Source organism: Triturus cristatus, chromosome 4_1 (genome assembly GCF_964204655.1).
Source record: "Triturus cristatus chromosome 4_1, aTriCri1.1, whole genome shotgun sequence".
Lineage (NCBI taxonomy): Eukaryota > Metazoa > Chordata > Amphibia > Caudata > Salamandridae > Triturus > Triturus cristatus.
This window is the reverse complement of record NC_140585.1, coordinates 88941779-88961797: the sequence shown is the minus strand read 5'-3', so window position 1 is coordinate 88961797 and position 20019 is coordinate 88941779. Positions and strand designations below refer to the sequence as shown.

Genomic DNA, 20019 nt, shown 5'->3' with positions numbered 1-20019 from the left:
TTAATAATAGGTGTTATCATCATTTTAAGAGTTTGGAGTCGGCCCCACCAAGAAATATGTTTCGGAGACCAATTTTCTAGAAGATGTCGTACCTTAAGAATAGTTTGAGATTCATTATATGTAACAGTGGCATAAAGAGTGGAACAAAAATAAATACCCAAATATTTTAATTGCTTAGATTGCCACTTAAAACCAGCCGAATCCTTATGAGAGGAGAAACAATAAGCATTTAATGGGAACATCTCGGTCTTATCCTTGTTCAGGGTATACCCTGAAACCGTTGAGAAAATAGAAATTGTATCAGAAATAGCAGGGATGGCGCGTGCAATATCTTCTGAAAAAATGAGAACGTCATCAGCATAAGCAGCTGTTTTAATCTGATGAGATCCAAAAGAAAAACCCCTAATGTCTGGATAAACATCAATCATTCTGAGAAGAGGATCAATGGACAGCAAAAATAAAAGAGGGGACAAAGGGCAACCTTGTCTCGTACCCTGGCGGAGGTTAAAAAAGGATGACGTAGCTCCATTCACTCTTATGTTAGTTCGAGGCCTGGAATACAGAGACATAACCATACGGATAAAGGAATCACCAAGGTTGTGCGCACATAAAACGGCTCGTAAAAAAGGCCACGAAACCTTATCAAAGGCCTTTTCAGCGTCAAGAGCCAAGGCCGCTGCTGGAAGATTAGATCGCTTGGCGGCTCCGAGAATGTGACAGAAAGTACGAATATTATCACGTGCAAGACGGCCCTTCACAAAACCTGTCTGGGAAGGATGAACCAATTGAGGGATAAAGGATTCTAAGCGTTTAGCCAAAATTTTAGCAAAAATCTTAGCTTCCATGTTAAGAAGGGAAATAGGGCGAAAATTTTTGGGGTCTGAATGATCTTTCCCTTCTTTGGGGATTACTACAATAGTAGCATCAGCAGCAGAACCAGACACCGAGCCATCCTTAATAAAAGCATCAAAGACCAGTTGAAGTTTCGGAACAAGCACGGAGAGAAAAGTCTTATAAAACAAAATAGGATAGCCATCAGGGCCCGGAGCCTTACCAGAACGAGTAGCTTTAATCGCGGAAATGATCTCATCAGAGGTAATCGGGCAATTCAAAGAATTATTATCTTCCTCCGAAACAGCTTTCAAAGGAACCGTCTTCAAGAATTCCTGACAACGTTCAAAAGAAGCCTGAGTAGAGGGCGTATATAAATTATTATAGAAGTCGCGAAAGACCTCAAGAATTTCTGCAGTCTGGAATTTTTTCGTACCAAGATGGTCAGTAATAGAAGAGATTTGGGAGGATTTATAAGAAGATTCCTGGAACTTCAATGTAGCTGCAAGAATCTTACCCGCACGATTTTTTAACAACAACTTCTTAGATTTTTGAGCCTGAAGGCCAATATGAGCTCTCTTAGTAACTATGGTATTGTACGTGTATTTTAAGTTTTTAATAGATTGTAAATATGACTTATCTTTAGAATTGCGAAAAAGAGATTCCTGACGTTTAATCTCATCTGCTAAATCCGTGAGTTCCTTCTTAATGGCAGCATTCCTCCTTGACATACACTGAATAACCTGACCACGCAAAGTGCATTTGAAAGAATCCCAGAGAACCACAGGGGAACTAACTGATCCAACATTCTCAAGGAAAAACGTCTCAATCTCATTAGAAAATTCTCGAATCAGGGAGTCATCATATAAAATTTCTGTATTTAGTCTCCAAGATCGAGACCTTGCTCTGGGGGCAAAAGACATAAGCGTGAACGTCACCGCAGCATGGTCTGAAACTAAAATGGGATGGATAAGCGGGGAAGAGGCAGATTGAACAAGCGAGGAGTGAACCAAAAGGTAATCAATGCGTGAAAAGGACGAATGAGGAGACGAAAAAAAGGAGAAATCACTGCCAGTGGGATTATGAAGACGCCACACGTCCTGGAGATGTGTCAGAGAGCACATATTAATCAGTTGTTTATGTGCTTGAGGGGGACGAAAGGTAAAGGCAGAATTCCTATCCAAAATAGGATCCATTGGTAAATTAAAGTCTCCCCCTACAACAAGATTGCCAGAGTGAGGAGTATTATTTAGCTTTTTGGAGATTACTTTCCAAAAAGATGGATCATCTTTGTTAGGGGCATAAATGTTCATAACAAAGAGAACAGCATTACCATCGGATATCTTAGAAAGTAGCCAACGACCCTCTGTATCCTGTTCAGAGGAAACAATAGATAATCCAGATCGTTTAGAAACTAAAGTAATTACCCCATTACGTTTACCACACGCATCTGAACACGCAACATCAGAAACCCATTCTTTCTTTAGAAACGACGCCTCCTTGACAGAGACCTTTGTCTCTTGAAAAAGGACAATATCCGAAGACAGGGATTTGCAGTAGTCTAAAATTTTTGACCTCTTGACTGGGTGATTTAATCCTTTAACATTAAGGGAGAGTATATTCAAACCAGACATAGAGCTAGCCTCAGGAAACAAGGATATGGCATATATAATATATGAAGTACAACTTCCAAACAGACACGCCTCCAGACACTAGACAACAACACGAAACAAGGAGAATCCAAGGAGGAAATCCGAAAAGAAAAGGAAAAAGAAGAGGAAAAAGAAAGCAAGAAAATAGATAAAGCAGGAGAGATAAGAGCCCAAAAGGAAGGTCTGAAAAAGACCAAATTCATATCAGGGGGAGCATGGGAAAAAGAGCAAGGAAACCAACAGGAGGAATAAAACTCATCAGCATATATAACCCCAGACCAATACATAGCTGATTATGTGTAATTAAAAAGAGGAACCATCTAAAGGAGATAAACAGTACTTCATAATAATAAACTAAAAATACAATTCAATAAGAGCTAGTGAAAAATGAATCAAAACAACACTATAATTATAACCAAGCCAGAGTAGACATCATCAAGAGCAGAAAAGAAAAAAGAAAAAGAAATACAATACAAAGAATACTATATGGTACTTTATGAAAAGAAGATAAAAAAGAGAAAAGTGAAACATAGTAGAGAACGGAATGTAGTAAAGATAAGTATAACAGTCAATGAAGCTCTATGGCAAATAATTAAGATAAACGAGATTATATATCAGTATGTAAACTCTATAAATAAGCTTGTAAATAACTGACCACTGAAACACAGAATCCGTTACAACTAATGTAACTAAGAAAGGCGATAATGTCGTAGATATATGAGCATGAAAATAAAGAAGCATGAGCCCAACCAACACAGTACAACGCTATACCTCCAATCTAGTGGAAGAAGACAATTAATAATAATTCTTAAACAGTCAATGATATAACAATAAGAGATATATAGACACTAATTATACAGAAAGAAAGATTATCTCTAATAACAGCAATTAATACTTATCTAAAAAGAATACTATGACTCAAATACATAACCAAACAATATACCAAAACACTAATAAACAATGGCGTACTCCAGATAAACGAGACAACCGAAGACGAAGATCAGACAGAAAGACCATAAACGAAAAAAAGAAGACCAAATCATACACACAAATTTGAAGAGAATTAAGAAGCCCTACAATGGGCGAAGAAACGGACCCGGACCAATATAGAAATGCACATTGGGGATGAGAAGAGTAATAAGGACGACAAGTGAACATAAGTGAAATAGAACCATCAAGAAATACTACCACGAAAAATTGGACGAATCATACCGTAGGACTGACGACAATAAAAGGCCACTACATTATAACGATAGGAATGAAAAACATAAGACAACAACAGCACGTCCAGAACATTGGACATTAGGACCACCACGCAGATCTAAGAGAGGGTAAACCTAATAGACCTGGCAAAGACAAAAACTCATTGCATTATGTATAGTCATATCAGGTGCCAGAGGAGCCAGGATCCAGCGAGGCCTCCATTTGAAGTTCCATCTGCGATTCCAACTGATTATCCAGAAACGAGGCCAAATCAGCAGGTCCATCAAAGATTCTGGAGCGCCCTTTGAAAGTAATACGGAATTTTGAAGGGCCAGCAAAAGAGAAGGGAATATTCATCTCGGCTAAACGCTTCCGAAGATTAAGAAAGCCCTTTCTCCTAATGACCGTGTCTCTGGCAAAGTCTTGAGAAATTGAAATGCGATGGCCATTCCAAGAGACAACTCTAACCTTCCGCATATGAGCCAGAATTTGCTCAGTGTGTTGATGGCGCAGTGGCTTGAAAATGATCGCTCTAGGTTGCGTAGCAGACTTAGGACGAAATGTGGGAACACGGTGTGCACGTTCCAGTTCAAAATCCCTTTGGAAAGAAATTTGCAATGTGGAAGGAATTCATTGATAAAGGAAATCAATCATAGAAGATGCATCTTTCTCAACATCCTCCGGAAGACCAAAAATGCGCAGATTAGACCTGCGGTTACGATCTTCTTGCTCAGTAAGGTTTTTCCGCAAAGCTGCCATTGAACGCTCTAACTATGAGAGAGATCTAGATTGCTTTTGCATGGAGTCCTCTGCGCCACTAATACGTGCTTCTGTGTCCGAAACACGAAGAGAAAGGGCCTTGAAGTCATTCCTGATGGCTAGCACCTCTACTTGCAGTAAATCTGTGTTAGTCTTGGTAGATTGCGCAATTTCATAGACCTCATTAAGGCGCGTCAGGATAGACTCAAGAGTGGCGCTAGGGTCCTTTTGCGCAGATTCAGGTGTAGGGGATAACTGTTTGGACCTTTTAAGAGACGCTTTAGAGTCTTTTGCGTCCTTAGCATTTGGTGACGGGCCCATATTCGCAGCCATAGAGCACACCACCTCAGCAGAAGCAAAAAAAAAAAAAGAAAAAAAAAAAAAGAAAAAAAAAAAAGGAAACAAGCAAAAATAGAGAGCGCGCTCACATCAAGAGAACGATAATAATGGCTTCTTCCAGGGCAGAGAAAGGAACCACCTCACAAAAATATCATGCCCTACAGAAATCAAAAACGGCACCTTCCAACAACCAGAAACAGCCACGAAGTATGGAAATATCAGTCAATGAGACCTCCTAAGAGGGCGATGGCGGTGCGCTGACTAGAAATATGGCAGTAGGAAACCAAACAATATGGTCATAACAGGCAGCAAAGCAGCAGGAGGAAATAATAAAAAAACAGTATAAATGTAGGAAATGTGAGCAACTTCACCAGTTCTTGTCAGTCCTTATACATGGCAAATCCGTAGCAGTGACGGCGTCGTGCTGAGGAGAGAAAACATCCCACTCTTGAGAGAGACAAAATGGCGGCCGCTCGCAAAAACACCGAGCGCCACCTAAAAACGCCCGAAATATGGTCACCGGCAGCCTCAAAGATCAGGAAACGTCTCTCATTACATGCTTGGCAGCTTCATATCCATGAGGCCACCTTCACAAATGACCGGGGCAATCCGAGGCGATAGCAAACCTCCGTCGGCGCTTGCTCCAGCGCAGAGCTCAAGCACAAACCGCCATCTCGCAGCGGCGTGCAAGCCACGCCCCCCCTGTTGACTTATCTTTCAAGGATTTTTCAGAAAAAGGCAGCAAAGAGATGTTAGAAGATGCCGAGAAGCATTGAGCCTGCTCTAGGATTTTTGAGCAAAGGAACAAATGCAGCTTTTTTTGTTTTTTTCTACATTGGTAGAGACAGATGACGACGCAAGGGCGATATTGCAAATGGAGGTCAGGGCAGGGGCTGTGATATTTATAAAAGGGTCCCAAATGGGAGCTAGATTTAATAGAAAGATCAAGAGTAGTAAGAGTAGTAAGAGTACACAGAGAGCAGGCTGTAATTCCGCAGACATGTCGGGGATGGTTTGAGATCACAAATTCTTGTGAAAGATGACACACATCGCAAATCTAAGCCACACTTTGTACTTGGAAAATAAAGAGACAGGTAATTGCAAACTTTGGCAGAAGGCTCAATGTATTTAGCAGCACATGCTAATTCCAAGGCACTTTTACCTCTTCTCCAGCCTCCTACTTTTTGTTGCTGCTTCTGCCCACTTACATTCACCTCTCTCCTCTGTGCTTTACTGTTCACCTCACCTCTTGCTCAGCCTATTTTGTTCTATTGCTGGTTCAGCCCCTCTTACATCCACCTCTTTCTGCATGCTCTCCTTTTAACGTATCATCTTTTCCCAATTCCCAAGCCTTTTACCTTTACTCTCTGGTTCTGCCACTCTTACATCCATCTTGAGCCTCACACCTCCATGCTCTACTCTTTACCTCTCATCTTTCCACCTTGCCTCTCATTTTCACTTGCTGATTCTGCCCCTCTTAAATCCACATCTCTCTTCCCTGCCCTACTCTTCACATCTCAACTCTCCACCCAGTCTTTAGCTTCTCTGCTGGGTATGTCATCCTAAATCCAGCTATGCCTTTTCCTTTTCCCCTTTCCTTTGATCTTTTCTTGCTGCTCCTGCTTCGTTACATACACCTCTCCCCTTCCTCCTTCCCTCTCTCCTCTTGCTAATTCTGCCCTTCTTACATCAAACTCTATCTCCCTGATCTACTCTTCATTCATCTCTAATCTCTCACCAAGCATTTAACTTTCTCCTGCTGGTTCTGCACATCTAACATCTACCTTCCCCTCCTCTTTTGCTCTTCATCCAACCTCTTACTATCTCTTGGTAGGTCTTCTCTCTTGCATCCACTTCTCTCTCTGCTTATGTACTCTTGCTGGTTCTGTCTCTCTCATAGCTATGACTTTTATCAATACAATACCTTCACTGCTCATCTCCCCCCCAGCCTTATATCTTTTGTCACTGGTTCTGCCCCATTTACATCTTCCCTCGATTTTCATCCGTTTGAACACTCTAATCACTTCTCACAGATTTTGCCCCTTACACCACCTATTTCCATTCGTGCTCTACTCTTATTCTCATCTCTTCTCACCTTATTTCGTGTAATATGCCCCTTTGACATCAATCTCTCTGCTATCCCCAGCTTCGTTGCTTCTCTTTTTCGTTATATCCCTCTTATATCCACCTTTCTCCACCATGCTGTATGCCTCATCTCTCCCCCTGGCTCTTACCTTTTTCACTGATTTTGGCCTTCTACATCCACCTCTTCTCATTCCCTCTCTCGTCTATGTATAAACGTTCTTGATTGTTCTGCCTCTCTTACATCTAAATACCCCACCCATGTACTGCCCTTCACCTCTCATTTCTTCCTTCAGCGTCCTAACATTTCTTTGCTTGTCTGTCCCCTTTACATCCACCTCTGTCTCCCTTCCATACTCTACACTTCACTTTATCTCTACTACTGTCTCTTACCTTTCTCACAAATTCTGCCTCTATTACACCCCTCTCCTACCTACCTGATGAGCCCTTCACCTCTCTGCAGTCTCTAGCCTTCTTCTCACTGGTTCTACCTCACTGAAATCTGCCTCTCCCCTGCCTCTCTACCCCAGCCTCTTACCTGCTCTTGGTTGTCTTGACCTCTTACATCCAGCACTCACTATTCCCTCTTCATGACACTTAAGTTCTCCTGATGGTTCCGCTTCTCTTATATCTACCTCTCCTATCCAAGCACTGCCTTTCATCTTTCTCTTCAGCCTCTACTTTGTTCACGGGTTCTGCCTCCCTTATGTCCACCTCTCCCCTCCATGCTCAACTCTTTGGAGGATGCGGTGCAGTGCGCGACAGGGTGGGAGCAGGAGAGCACCATATCTTCAGACATTTGCCTCTCCTCCCCTTTCCCTTGCACTGGCACTCATTTCAGCTCTGTGCACCATGCACCATGCACGCACCTTAGCACCGTAGCGCTAGAGTGTGTGCATGAGTGTAGTATAGGTTTTGTACAAAATACTATGCTGGGTCTGATACAAAGCTTTTCCCACTTTGCATATGTGCTGCACAGTGCAGCACATATGCAAAGTCGGAAAAGCATGGAGAAATGAAAGCATTTCTCTTGTTAGCGCCTCCTTTGAAGGGGCGTTAACTTTTGCCGCAAAACCATGTTCACAAATCTTTGTAAATATGGTTTTGCGTCAAATGGCATGGGTGGTCACATGGGAACGCCCATGTACCACCCCCTCAGCGCTTCGTGCTGCTTTGCACTACTTAGGATGGTGCGTTCCAGCGCAAAACAAGTTTTGTGCTGGAAAGAAAATAGCAACAAAAAAGAATGTGCGCTGGTTAACGTCACTTTTGTGACGCAAAACCAGCGCAAAAGGTTTGAAAATCTCCCCCTTCATGTTTTATCTCTCTCTCACCTCTACCCTCCATTCGCTGTTTCTGTCTCACAAGCTTCCACCTCTCCCCTACATGTGCTTCTATTCACCACTCTGCTCCCCGACCTCTTACCTTGCTACACATCTCGTGCCAGGACGCAATACAGGGTCCTGCAGCACAGATGGGCCCACAACGCTTCATTGGGCCCCAACCCACCAGGGGGCTCCCATTTAGCCCAGGGCCAATAAATGTTTGTGAGATGTGGGAGACCATCATCACATTCTGCAGAGAGGGCCCCCATCATTGTGTGTTACACAACTGCTCTCCTGTTACTTTTCAGATGCGTAAAACAAGGAATTGAGAGTGGTTTGAGGGGAATATAACTTGGGTGTATCTTGGAGGGTTCATTGCACTCCCCTTGGGGGTGATAAGGATGGATATGTGGTCACCCCATCCCTCCCCCTAACTGGATGCTATCATCTCCGCTAATCTTTTACAGACCCAATTGCTCATGCTTCCTTCGTTTCATGTAAATTACATGAAAATAAAAAACACCAAGCGCTTATAACTGAAGTTATTATTTATGTTTAACTCCTTTTATGTTTGTTTTGGATGAACATGCTTGTTTGAGAAAAAAAACAGAGTTACAAAAAAAGAAAAGAATAATAACCCTTTTGTCCATTTTCTGTCTCCTCCCTTTCCCTTCAATGGAAGGAGCAGCACCTTTTGTGATGTGAGGCCACTCTATCTAGGTTTTTGTGTTGTGAGCCCTGCAGGATGCTCTGCTTTCATTCATGCAGGGGCAGGGCTCACTTCACACCTCATGCCAGTCCAAGTAGCTGCCGAACCCTTGCTATGCAGATGCAGCGATTAGGCTGATCACAGCCAGAAACCCAGCCCTGCCCAGTCTGCAGCAGCTGAAAGGGATGCGGTGTCATATTGCCCTTTCAGTCCATGACAGCCGAGCCAGGTGAGGGGGGCCCGCCTTGGGCCCCACGGCTGTAAACCCCAAGGGAGGGGGCTCCCCACCCGTAATTGGACCATTTTAATAGGATGATGGACTCGTGGGGGGCCCCATCGTAGTCAGACTGCCGAGGGGCTCTGGGCAGCTGCCCACACTGCCCATGCCTAGCACCGGCCCTGGATCCCAGCATAGACGGTGTTCTCGTAGTCCAGCTTGCTTGTGACCAGGGTGTGCGTGAGGGTTTTACGGGTGCTGATTGGGAGCCATTTGAAAATCTTCGCCAACATCTTCAGGGTATGGAAACATAACGCAGTGACAGCATTGGTTAGGGCAGTTATTTCAAGTTTCTTATTGATGAAGATCCTGAGATTCTTGGTGGGGGCGGTGGGGGAGTGGATGTTTGCCCTCTTGAGCGTGGCTCGTGTTCTCTGCAGACAGGCCTTCACAGCATTACAGAGTGAGGGGGCATATTTTCAAGCCAGGCGTTAAAATTATCGCCGCTTTAGCGACAGAAAACTGCCGCTAAAGCGGCGATAATGGCCTTGATAATATGGCGCAGAGAATTCCCATAGAAGCCCATGTTGACACCAGAACCTGGGCTTCTATGGGAATTCTCAAGGGCATATTATCAAGCCCATTATCGCCGCTTCAGCAGCAGTTTTCTGCCGCTAAAGCGGTGTTAATCTTAACGCCGTTTCTTAATAATATGCCCCTGAGTGTTGTCATCTCCTTGCATCCTGCATCTCTCTATCAGTGCATTGAAGGAAAAAACTTGCAAATAAGTATCTGCGGTGTCTCTGTAATACTGTGGGTACCAGACCAATATTTCTCTCTTGATACGCCTTATTTTGGTGTAATTCCACACCAGTATTTTTCCCTTCAGGAATATAGTAGTCTTTTTCGGAATGGGGGCATTACCTTGGCATAGTTTCACTGCCTATCATCATACAAGGAGACTAAATAAAGTATCATGCACCATCACTTACCCCCATAGATTTTGATCCTCCCTTAGTGACCTTTTGTAAATGTGCAGGTTGACTCACTGTTGCCCTCTGCTGGTTTGCAGTAGAGTTGGTCGTAGGGATGTACTGTGTCATCACAAACACTCCATTTCCTGCCGGTGTAGTTGCCATTGTGTGTCCCAAGCTATGTGGAAAGAACAGAAAATATTTTGTAGAGATCACCATACCATTCTATTTCTTTCTCCAAGAGTACTTTGAAGAATTTGGTGGAATTAAAATGAAATAGGGTCACCATACATGCTAGCATTTTAGAAGAGGAAAAAGAGAGATTTCTAAAAAAGGATTGGGAGAATGTATTTACCATAGTGAAGTCTTTTAAGCAGAGGCATTTTTAGGTGGGAGGCAGCCAAAATTAAGCCATTTTTAGATTACAAATCGCGAGTTCCCCCCTGAAATGGGTCTGGTGGCATGTATGGATCACATGACCAAGCAGGCTATTAGTTTATATTCCTTTATTGATTTCTTTATTGATGTCTTTAATTATTTATGTAGAAGCACTTTGCCTCCTGTTAACCTCTGAGAACTGGAGGCAAGTCAATGTCCAATTAGACAGGGTGAGCTAAACTCACTGCTTCTGGCTCTCATTATCACCGGCTAGCGTGGATTTTTATCGCAGAAATAGCGTGCTATTAGCAACGCTTATCTCAAAAGCAATAAAAATCCTAGCGCTAACTGCCTAACATGAGATTATCGCTGGAAACCCAGCGATAATCTCACGTTAGCTTGTTTATAGGGACTCACAAACTTAGCCATGATATCCACCTTCCATAGGATATCATGGCTAAGTCAGTCCTGAAGCAGGCGTAAGGAAAGTAGCGATAACAGGGGTTATCGCTACTTTTCCTGCCGCTATAATTCATAGCGTGGGGCTTGATGATAGGAGAAATGTCGCTTAGCGACATTTCTCCTGTCATGTCAGGTCAGGAAAGCCCACTTTGCTTCTCATTAGAGATGCAAAGCTGGGCGTTAGTAATCCCCACGCTAAAGCGGCGATAATTTATTATCGCCTCCTTGTAAATATGCCCCATAGTGTGGCTGTGGGGCAGCTGCACTCTCTTCAGCTCCTCACAACATTAAAACATTCTTGGTGACCTACCACTAGTAATAAGGCCACCAGCAAGGTAAGGGGTCCAGTAAAGGTCTTCTAAATTAGCCCCTTCCTCAACCCTTGGTAGCTGACAACAAGCAGTCAGGCCTAACTTAGGAGACAGGAGTGTGAAGCATTTAAAAACACCAATCATGAAATAAGTAAATACATTTTAGAAAAAAAGGTTATATTTTTATGAACAAATAGACATCAAAATGACAAAACCCCAATGTAGGGAACCAGAGATTTGAATTTTTAAAGATTAACCTGTTTATAGTGCTTAAAAACCTATAGCACCACTTTGGGACATCTGGGTGCGTTTTACCAGGACAAAGCCAAAGTTTGATGGCAACCGCGATGGAGGCCAGGTAGGAGACACTAAGCGGGAGGCATTGGTCAAAATGTTAACTTCAAACTTCAAAACCATTCTAGAGCTTTTTCTTCTGACGTCGATCGACCCAACAACAGCAGGTTGGATTCAGTGAGGGGTCACCGGTTTGACTTTCTGCAAGGCCTGGTCAAATCCTGGAAGTCTGGAGCTCCAGAGCTTTCAGGGAGAAAAACCTGAAATCCAGGCTAGGTCGCTGTTAAAGGTAATCGACTTGACTCTCAACGTCGGGTCGGTCACCTCATGGAGCTTTTTCACAAAAGCTCTCCAAAGTGCTCTAAACTTCAGTAGGTGCTTCCTGAAGGTCTTCTTGTAGGCTCAAAGTGTCCAAAATACAAATCCAAAGGTCTGGAATCTCCTAGATGGTCTCTGGGATGTCTGGACTATAATTCCCAAAATGCACCTGGCCAAATCTTTAAAAGTCCACTGGACGCACTGCAAGATGAGGAGTCTTAGTGGGGATGATGCAGGTGGGCTCTGTTAACGTGTAACTTGCAGGGAGTCCACTCCCTAATCCTTCTGGAAGCAAAGTACAAACCCCAGGGCTGTAGTACCCGATTGTGCAGCAGGCACTGTCAGTCGAGTCCAGGCCTTTGGGTGCAAATCCAAATTCCAGTAGGGTGTCCTTCTTCTCCTTGTAATTTCAGGGAGCAGATCTGAGAGACTATGCAGGCCTCACATATTTATTCAATGTTCTGGGGTGACAAGTAGGGAGTAATAGCTGGCTAAACTAGCCCACAGTGTGGCTCATTTCCATTAGCTCTCCTCCTCCTGACCTCTACAAATTCCTGTCCTAAGCCTCCCATCTGGCTGGGGGCACTGGATATGGGGTTAGGTAGGGCTTGCATTTCTTACTGATCTGCTCTCTCTCTTTGAGCTCAGTTTGATTTACCCAGCATCCTCTTTATGACCTATCCTCCACAGCTTCAGTGTTATCACCATCAGATAACCCCTCCTCTCTGCAGCCACTTGTAACCTCATCAAGGTAGTCTGGCTAAGCCTGTTAAGGCTGACCAATCAGCGGAGACTACTTGAAGGGTGGATTTTGGCTCACAGAATAGAAAGTTTTATAACTTATTTTCTGTACCAGTTACTATAAATTCAACAATTGTAAGTTGCTGGATTTATCAATACCAATCTTTTAAGTCTTCGAATTACATTTTTACCCATTCCTATCAATAGTTATACTTAAGGAAAATATTGCAGTGTTAGCCTATGGAGCTGAGTACCCAACATGAGGAAAAATAAAATGGGCAGTTTTTCCTTCACCAGGGCATATACAGCATCTTTTATAAGGACCATGCCTGTAGTTACATGGCCCCCATCCCTGTGACACTTGGGGTTGCTATATATGTAAAAATAAGGTAGATTATCACTTTTAAAGTGTCCATACCACCAAAGTCAAATTTGCATACAATTTATTTTTAAAAACAGTCTGCATCAGCCCTTTGCACTACACACATGCAAGTGCAGGAACTCTGCTGGGCCTCTAAACTTTAATGCCCTGTCATATATAAGGCACTTATACGTAGAGGTAGAGTGATGTAATATATGAGGTCATAAGCAGTGCATTGAAGGGGCGTAATTTATAGTTAGCTCAGGTAACTATAACTGCTGAATTTCACTGGTTTTGTATGAGTGAAATCTGAGCCTGACTATAACGTCCCTATAACCTCTGGTTTTTTCAGTTAATTTCGAAGGTTTTTGAAATTCTATTTCCTAATTACAATGGCCCTGTAACCTTTGTTTTTTCAGTGAATTTCTACATGTTTTTAAATTCTACTTCCTAACTATCATGTCCCTGTAACCTGTGCTTTTATAAGTAAATTTCTAAAGTTTTTTAAATTTTATTTTCTAACTGTAATCTGTAACCTTTGAGAGTGAGTGTGTGAGCGAGTACATGAGTGTCTCAATGGGTGTGTGAGTGGATGTGTGAGTGCCTGAGTGGACCTGGAAGTTGCTGCATAAGTGTCACTGAGTATGAGAGTAGCTGCGTAAGTGTTTGAATAGGTCTGTGAGTGAGTGTCTGAGTGTGTGCATGAGTATCTGAGTGAGTGTCTGAGTGGGTCTGTGAGTGGGTGTGAGATTATCTGAGTGGGTTTGTGAGTGCCTCCATGTGTGTGAGTCAGTCTGTGAGTAAGTGCATGAGTGTCCAAGTAGGTCTGTGAGTGGGTGCATGGGTCTCTGAGTGGGTGTCTGAGTGGGTGCATGAGTGTCTGAGTGGGTCCGCAAGTAGGTGTAAGAGTGTCTCAGTGGGTTTGGGAGTTTCTCCATGAGTTTGCGAGACAGTATTTGACTTGACTGAGTGCATGAGTCTGTAAATGGGTCTGTGAGTGAGTGCATGAGTTTCTCAGTGGGTCTGTGTGTGAGTGCATGAGTCTGAATGGGTCTGTAAGTGGGTATGTGAGTCTGAGTGGGTCTGTGAGTGGGTACATGAGTCTCTGTGTGGGTCTGTGAGTGGATGCGTGAGTGTCAAAGTAGGTCTGTGAGTGGGTGTGTGGTTCTGATTGCTTTCTGTTTTGCGCTCTTCTGCTCCGTTTTGCCTTTCTTGCTTGTATTTCTGTCCTCTGTTTTGCCTTTTCTGCTCATTTTTCTGCCCTCTGTTTTGCCTTCCTGCTTGTTTTCCTGCCTTCGGTTTTGCCTTTTCTGTATCTTTTTCTACCCTCTGTTTTTCCTTTTCTTCTCATGTTTTTCTGTCCTTTGTTTTCCCTTGTTCATTTTCTTTTTCTCCCTATAAAGTGGGGAGGGGAGGCTCCTCTCATTTCAATGGGGAAGTGGGGCTGCGCGGTCCCCTCCACGGGCCAATTTAGGCCCAGGGAAAACCCATCCCCTCGGGGCCCAACCAGGGCACAAGTCGGGGGTACACTCGGGTCAGAGGGGTATTTTCACAAGATGGATGCCGTCCACCTTGCCAAGAAGTTGGGCCTCACAGGAATATGCTGAACTCGTCCCAGTGCAATTTTCAACCTCCAGGACACGTTCAGTAGCGCCTACACGTTGTCCTCTTCACAGGTACTTAACAGAGGCATGCTTTTTACTTTGTTCAGTCGCTGAATATAAGTGCATGCAGCGTAAGAATGCAGATGTGCTGGTCTGTCCCAGTACTTATAATAATAACAATTTAAATAGCACTATTATATTTCTTTTATAGTGCAACTAATCCTAATTCAGGGTGCCGGCAGAGTGCTTTACCTAACATACTCATTATACTTTGACAATAAATCAAGTAAGTGTGTAAATCAATGTACAAGACGTGTTACATAATTCAGATAGGGTTACAAGGTGTAGGAGTCACGTCTTTTTAACTCACTGTGCTATATTAAAAAGATTACAATTTATGAACTGCATGTGACAAAAGAATCTCAGAGCTCAGAGCAGTAACCGACTTACCTATCAACATAAAATATTAGTCTGTCATCTACTTGTTACATGATGTACTTTGCAGAAGACACATTAACCTTCTATACTACTTTGATTAAAATAAGGGACAACACAGAACACAGATCTCTCCAGCAAAAGCGTTAACCTCCAGAGTTATCTTACAATTATTGCTATTCCATGAGATTTACTTGGCACACAAAGATCACTGCAGCAGGTGCCTTAACCCCATAAAATATTTTAAATTGGATACTTTGCAAACAATTGAGCAGAACAGATCTACTACTGTACTTCTCTCTGTTGCTAATTTCTTTGTGGTATGTTTTTTATAAAATTAAATGTATTAGTTGAGGCCCAGATTTTACATCAGGCTTGTGCCACTTTCTTGGCACAACCCAGACGCAGAATCTCATTTGTTAAATCTCATACTGTGCTTAAATGTACTCATGATATTCTTGATAAACGTATGTCTGAGATCTTAATATCTGATGTCACTTCTTGTGATGTCACTTGCAGCGAGGGCACTTCCTGTACTGCCACTTGCGATGTCAAGCCTTGTGACATCATGCGCTGTGATGGCGGAGGACTTGTTCAAAGGGGTGGTGGCCCTGCGGCCCCCATCCCAGGGTTGATTTTGGCCCAAGGGTTCCGTCCCTTGAGGCTAGGCTACATTGAATGGGGGAGCGGAGCCACGAGGCCCCCATCCATGAGCTAATTTCAGCCCTGAGGACACCATTGCCTGGGGCCCGGCCATGAGTTTCTGGTTGTCCTAGTCTCAGCCAGGGCACCCAGTGTGCACAATGGGAACTGTGGGCGGAACCTCAAGGCCCCTACAGTCCCAGACAGCTACCTGCCTTTTGCGGGAGCCAGCATTGCTGCTACATGCAGGGAGAAGCTGGAAAGGCAGCTCCCTCTGTGCAGGAGCAATGGTTTAATCTCTTTCCCTTCTCACATGTCTGCAGGCAGGGAAAAAATGAAACCTCTGATCCCAGCAGGCAGGAGCACTACTACAGCTCCCGCCCGCTGGAACCGAAGTGTTGGCTATACTAGGCTGAAGCGGTCAGCTTCCACTAAGCAAAAGCAACAGCAAACAGTTTTCTTTGGGCTGGGCACCCTGGGACATAGTAGAAGCGGGCCTTGGGGTATGGGGGTCCCCAGGGCCAAATAAAACTCCAGGAGGGAGGTCTCACTGCCCGCTCCATTGTTGTTCATGGGCTGGCCCTGGGGAGGTTGCGGTCCCCAGGCTGTATATGGCCCTGGAGGGGAGGACTCATGGCCCCACTCCCACTTCAAAACTTCATTTTGGCCCAGGAAGTTGGTGGTACCCAGGGCATGGGGGTCTGTGCCCCCATGGCTTGCAACAGGCAAGGAGGGTAGAGGTCTGTGTCGCCTCCCCTCCTTTAATTAAACAAAGTCCTGGGAGGAGGTGGTCCTTTGGGCTCATTTGAGACCCTGGAGGGGTGTCTGCGAGGCCCTCATATATTAATATTAAGCCCCACAGAGGTGGTGGTCCCCGGGGCTCAAAGAGCCTCGGAAGGGGACCTGTGCACCTCCCTGCCTTCTTTAGAAAATACCCCAGGACCTGGCCCACCGAGGGGCTCTTTTCAAAACAATCACAGAAGTCTGCACTTGTTTTTCTTTTTTTAGGTCAAGCATTAGTGTACATGTGCTGTCTGCAAGATCTTCTGTCATAAATAAAAGCCACTCTATTCCCACCTCCTGCTTACAGTTGGCTCATTCCACCGTCATTCTTCGTTGCAGCCTCCTCTTTTGTTCTAGCAGCCGATACGTCACTTCCTTTCAGCCTTCCTTTCAACTGAGGAACACCGGTAAAGTACGGTGTACTTACACATGTCTTCTTTATCTCCTGTTTGGGAAAACTGTCATTGTTTATTGATTCTCCCATCGCTGATTCAAAGTCCTATTCACAGGTGAATGCACACAGGAGGCTGCTCAGAAAAGAAACATTTGCAATGCAATAGGTCTTGCATTAGTCAAAATGTGAGCTATTAGTGTTGCAGATGCTAATATATATATATTTTTAATTTCAATGCGCCAGCCGTAGCATAATAAGCAACAAAATTCCCTCAGGAAGGAAAGGGCACAGTACCACAGGCTGCTACTAGGTATCCCTGTAATTTCTTTTCTAGGTGTCCCAGGAACACCTAGTTGTAATGAGCTCAGTGACGGGGGACCATGTGTGTGTAGAGGCTGCAAATAAAATACGCTACACAGGTATTTGGTTCTGCAGCACAGTCCCAACTACCTCTGCAGGGCCCCGCCTCTTTATTTTATATCCTGGCACATTACGTCATGTGCCAGGGTCAAAGCGTACTCTACGTGCATGGGTGAACTGCACCGTCACCCCGCACTGTGAACATTACATTCTTCCTCACCTTAACCCCTTCGCCGCGTAGCAAATTCTGCCGCGGCACGGGTGGGGGGTAGGGGGTGGGTACACGGCGCTTCGGTGCTCATGACGGCACCACGCCGTCATGAGTCAGGGCGACGTGTGCTTATGACGGCGTGGTGCCTTCATGACTCCACCCACCCACTTAATAATTTGCCCGCACAGGCAGGAAATTAGTGCCACATGGGCGGAGCGACAGAGGCATGACAGCTCCAAGCCGTCATGAGCATACGGTTACCGTTACTCATGACGGCGTGGAACCGTCATGAGCACGCAAGGGGTTAATTAAACAAAACAACAACAACAAACAATCAGTTACCAGTTCAGGATGATGAGTCTGCTTCTGGCTCAATGACGCAGATACAGGTCACAGCCCTCATGTGACTTTGGTCCCTCACACCAGGGATCCAGCCAGATGGGAGGAGGGGGCAGGATTGCTCCGCAGATGATACCTGGAACATTCTTCTCTGGATGGGGGCAGATACGGGACCTCCTCTTCTGAGACGCCGCCATCCGGGGACCTCTGTGGGGAGCTGGAATGTCCTGCGTCAGGGTCTCTCTGTGGAGATGGGGGCTCCCGGTCGGGCACGTTCAGGGTAGCCATGGGGATCATCCTCTGGCGGGTTTCCCCTTCCTCGACCACTCTCTGACTTGGGCCTTCCTCCCTACTGTCCCGGATTGGGAGTCCCGGCATGAACTTTCTTGAAGAAAGACACATTCTGTGTTACTTCTTCCGTTCCCCTTCTAGCAGTGATCATCCTGCCTCTCCGGCGAGTCACTGTCCACTGGAATTGCTCAAATGGGAGGCGGAATTTGCTCGTTCTCGCTCTTCTCTTGATACTGGACTGATCATCGGTGCTGGTCCTTTTGCTAGGACCCGGGCACTGTCAATCGGGGACGGAACCCAATTTGGGTGATGGGGAATTGTGTCTCGTACAACTAGGCCCATGCTCGCCGGTCCCAGTGCTCTTTCTGTCGTAAGATGGGACGTAAATCGGTACTCCCTCAAGAAACTGTATATGGCTCGTTCTAGTGGCGCTTCTTCGGCATGGGCAATGCGAATGACTTTGTTGAGGGTGCGCATGAACTGTTCAACTTCCCGGTTTGCTTGAGGCCTGCGGGGTGTTACTTTCCGATGGCGGATACCCCAGGATCTGAGATAGTCAGCAAACTCTTGTCCCTGAAATGGCAGGCCATTGTCTGTCTTCACCACCTCAAAGATCCCGTGAGTAGCAATGATCTTCTCCACCTTGGTGATCACCTCTATGACGGTTTGGCTCCTCACTAATTCTACTTCGGGGTATTTTGTGTAGTCGTTCAGAACCATGAGAGCATAGCGCCCATCGGCAAGTGCCCAAAGTTGATACTGACACACTCCCACGGTCGTTGTGGATTGTCTTCTGTGATGACGGGTGCAGGTCACTTCGGCTGGCCTGAGACCTGGCACCACTGGCATGTCCTGACGGCCTGCTCAACCATCATGTCCATCCCCGGGAACCACACTTTTGGTCTCAGCCGACTTTTCGTTTTCACAACGCCTTGATGCCCTCGATATGCTAGTTCCACTGCTTGTTGAGCAAGGCTTGACGGGATAACTAGTCAAAAGGCACCCACTGCTGTCAATGGATAGTTCTTCTTTGACTCATTAGCGACTCTAGCGAGGCCTTCGCATGTGTTGTCCTTCTGGTCATACTGGTTTGGATGGATCTCCAGTCATTAGCCCGAACCGCAGCGATAGCTAGCTGCAGGCACTCATCATTTCTGGTGGCTTGAACTAGTGTCTCGATCCTCATTGGCATCGGCTGGGAACGTTCGGCCATGAACATAGGTATTCTTCGGTGTCTTTGGCCTCCTCTTCTTCTGCTTTAGTCGCCGCCCTGGAGTGCCTTGAGAAATAGTCTGCCGGGTTGGAGGATCCATTTTTCTATCCCCGGGGAGGGGGGGGGGAGTGTTACTCGGTTTCTGTCAGGGAGCGGCTTGCATAGGCGACTGGGGCCATTCTTCGTTACGTTACTGCTCCTAGCCAGTAGGGGCTGGCATCAACGGCAATGTTGGTAGGCTGGGCCGGGTCAAAGTACGACAATGTGGTGTCTGCTGAGAGAGCTGTTTTGGTGTCTTTGAAGACTCGTTCTTGGTCGGGGCCCCACTGCCATGTGGTGGTTGTCTTTGTCAGTTCCCTGAGGTGTTTAATGATGTTGGTCAGATCTGGGATGAAGCATCCACAGAAATTAACCATCCCCAAGAAGCTCCGCATCTCTGAGACGTTCGAGGGTGCCGGGGCATCCTGAATGTCATACTTTGTCGGGATCTGGGGCCACCCCATTGTCCAAGAACATCTATCCGAAGAAGCTGATTTTCTTCTGCAGGAATTGGCACTTCTCTCTGTGCAACTTGAGGCTGGCTTCTCGAAACCTTTGAAGGACACTGCAGAGTCTTTTGTGATGATCTTCTAGGGATGTGGCGTACACCAGCAGGTCGTCACAGATGTTGAGGACTCCGGGGAGTCCACTGAGGACTAATGGTGCTCTGAAACACCTCGGCGGCACTCGTGATCCCGAAGTTGAGGCACCTGTTTCTTCTCAGACCTACATGGGTGGAGAAAGTAGTGCTA

The 20019-nt window shown here is 45.3% G+C and overlaps 1 protein-coding gene across 5 annotated transcripts in view; it reads right to left on the bottom strand.

Annotated features, from left to right (window-relative positions):
- Positions 1–20019, bottom strand: part of LOC146839624 (membrane-spanning 4-domains subfamily A member 4A-like) — a 132984-nt gene that overhangs the window by 62813 nt on the left and 50152 nt on the right. For 4 of the 5 annotated variants that reach the window (XM_085651703.1, XM_085651706.1, XM_085651707.1 and 1 more), the window contains one exon: positions 10110–10269. In XM_085651703.1, the coding sequence (XP_085507829.1) occupies positions 10110–10256 (147 nt within the window). In that variant the 5' untranslated portion in view covers positions 10257–10269. Of the gene's footprint in view, positions 1–10109; positions 10270–16725; positions 16866–20019 lie in introns of all 5 variants that reach the window. The other variant, XM_085651702.1, reaches the window with a different exon arrangement.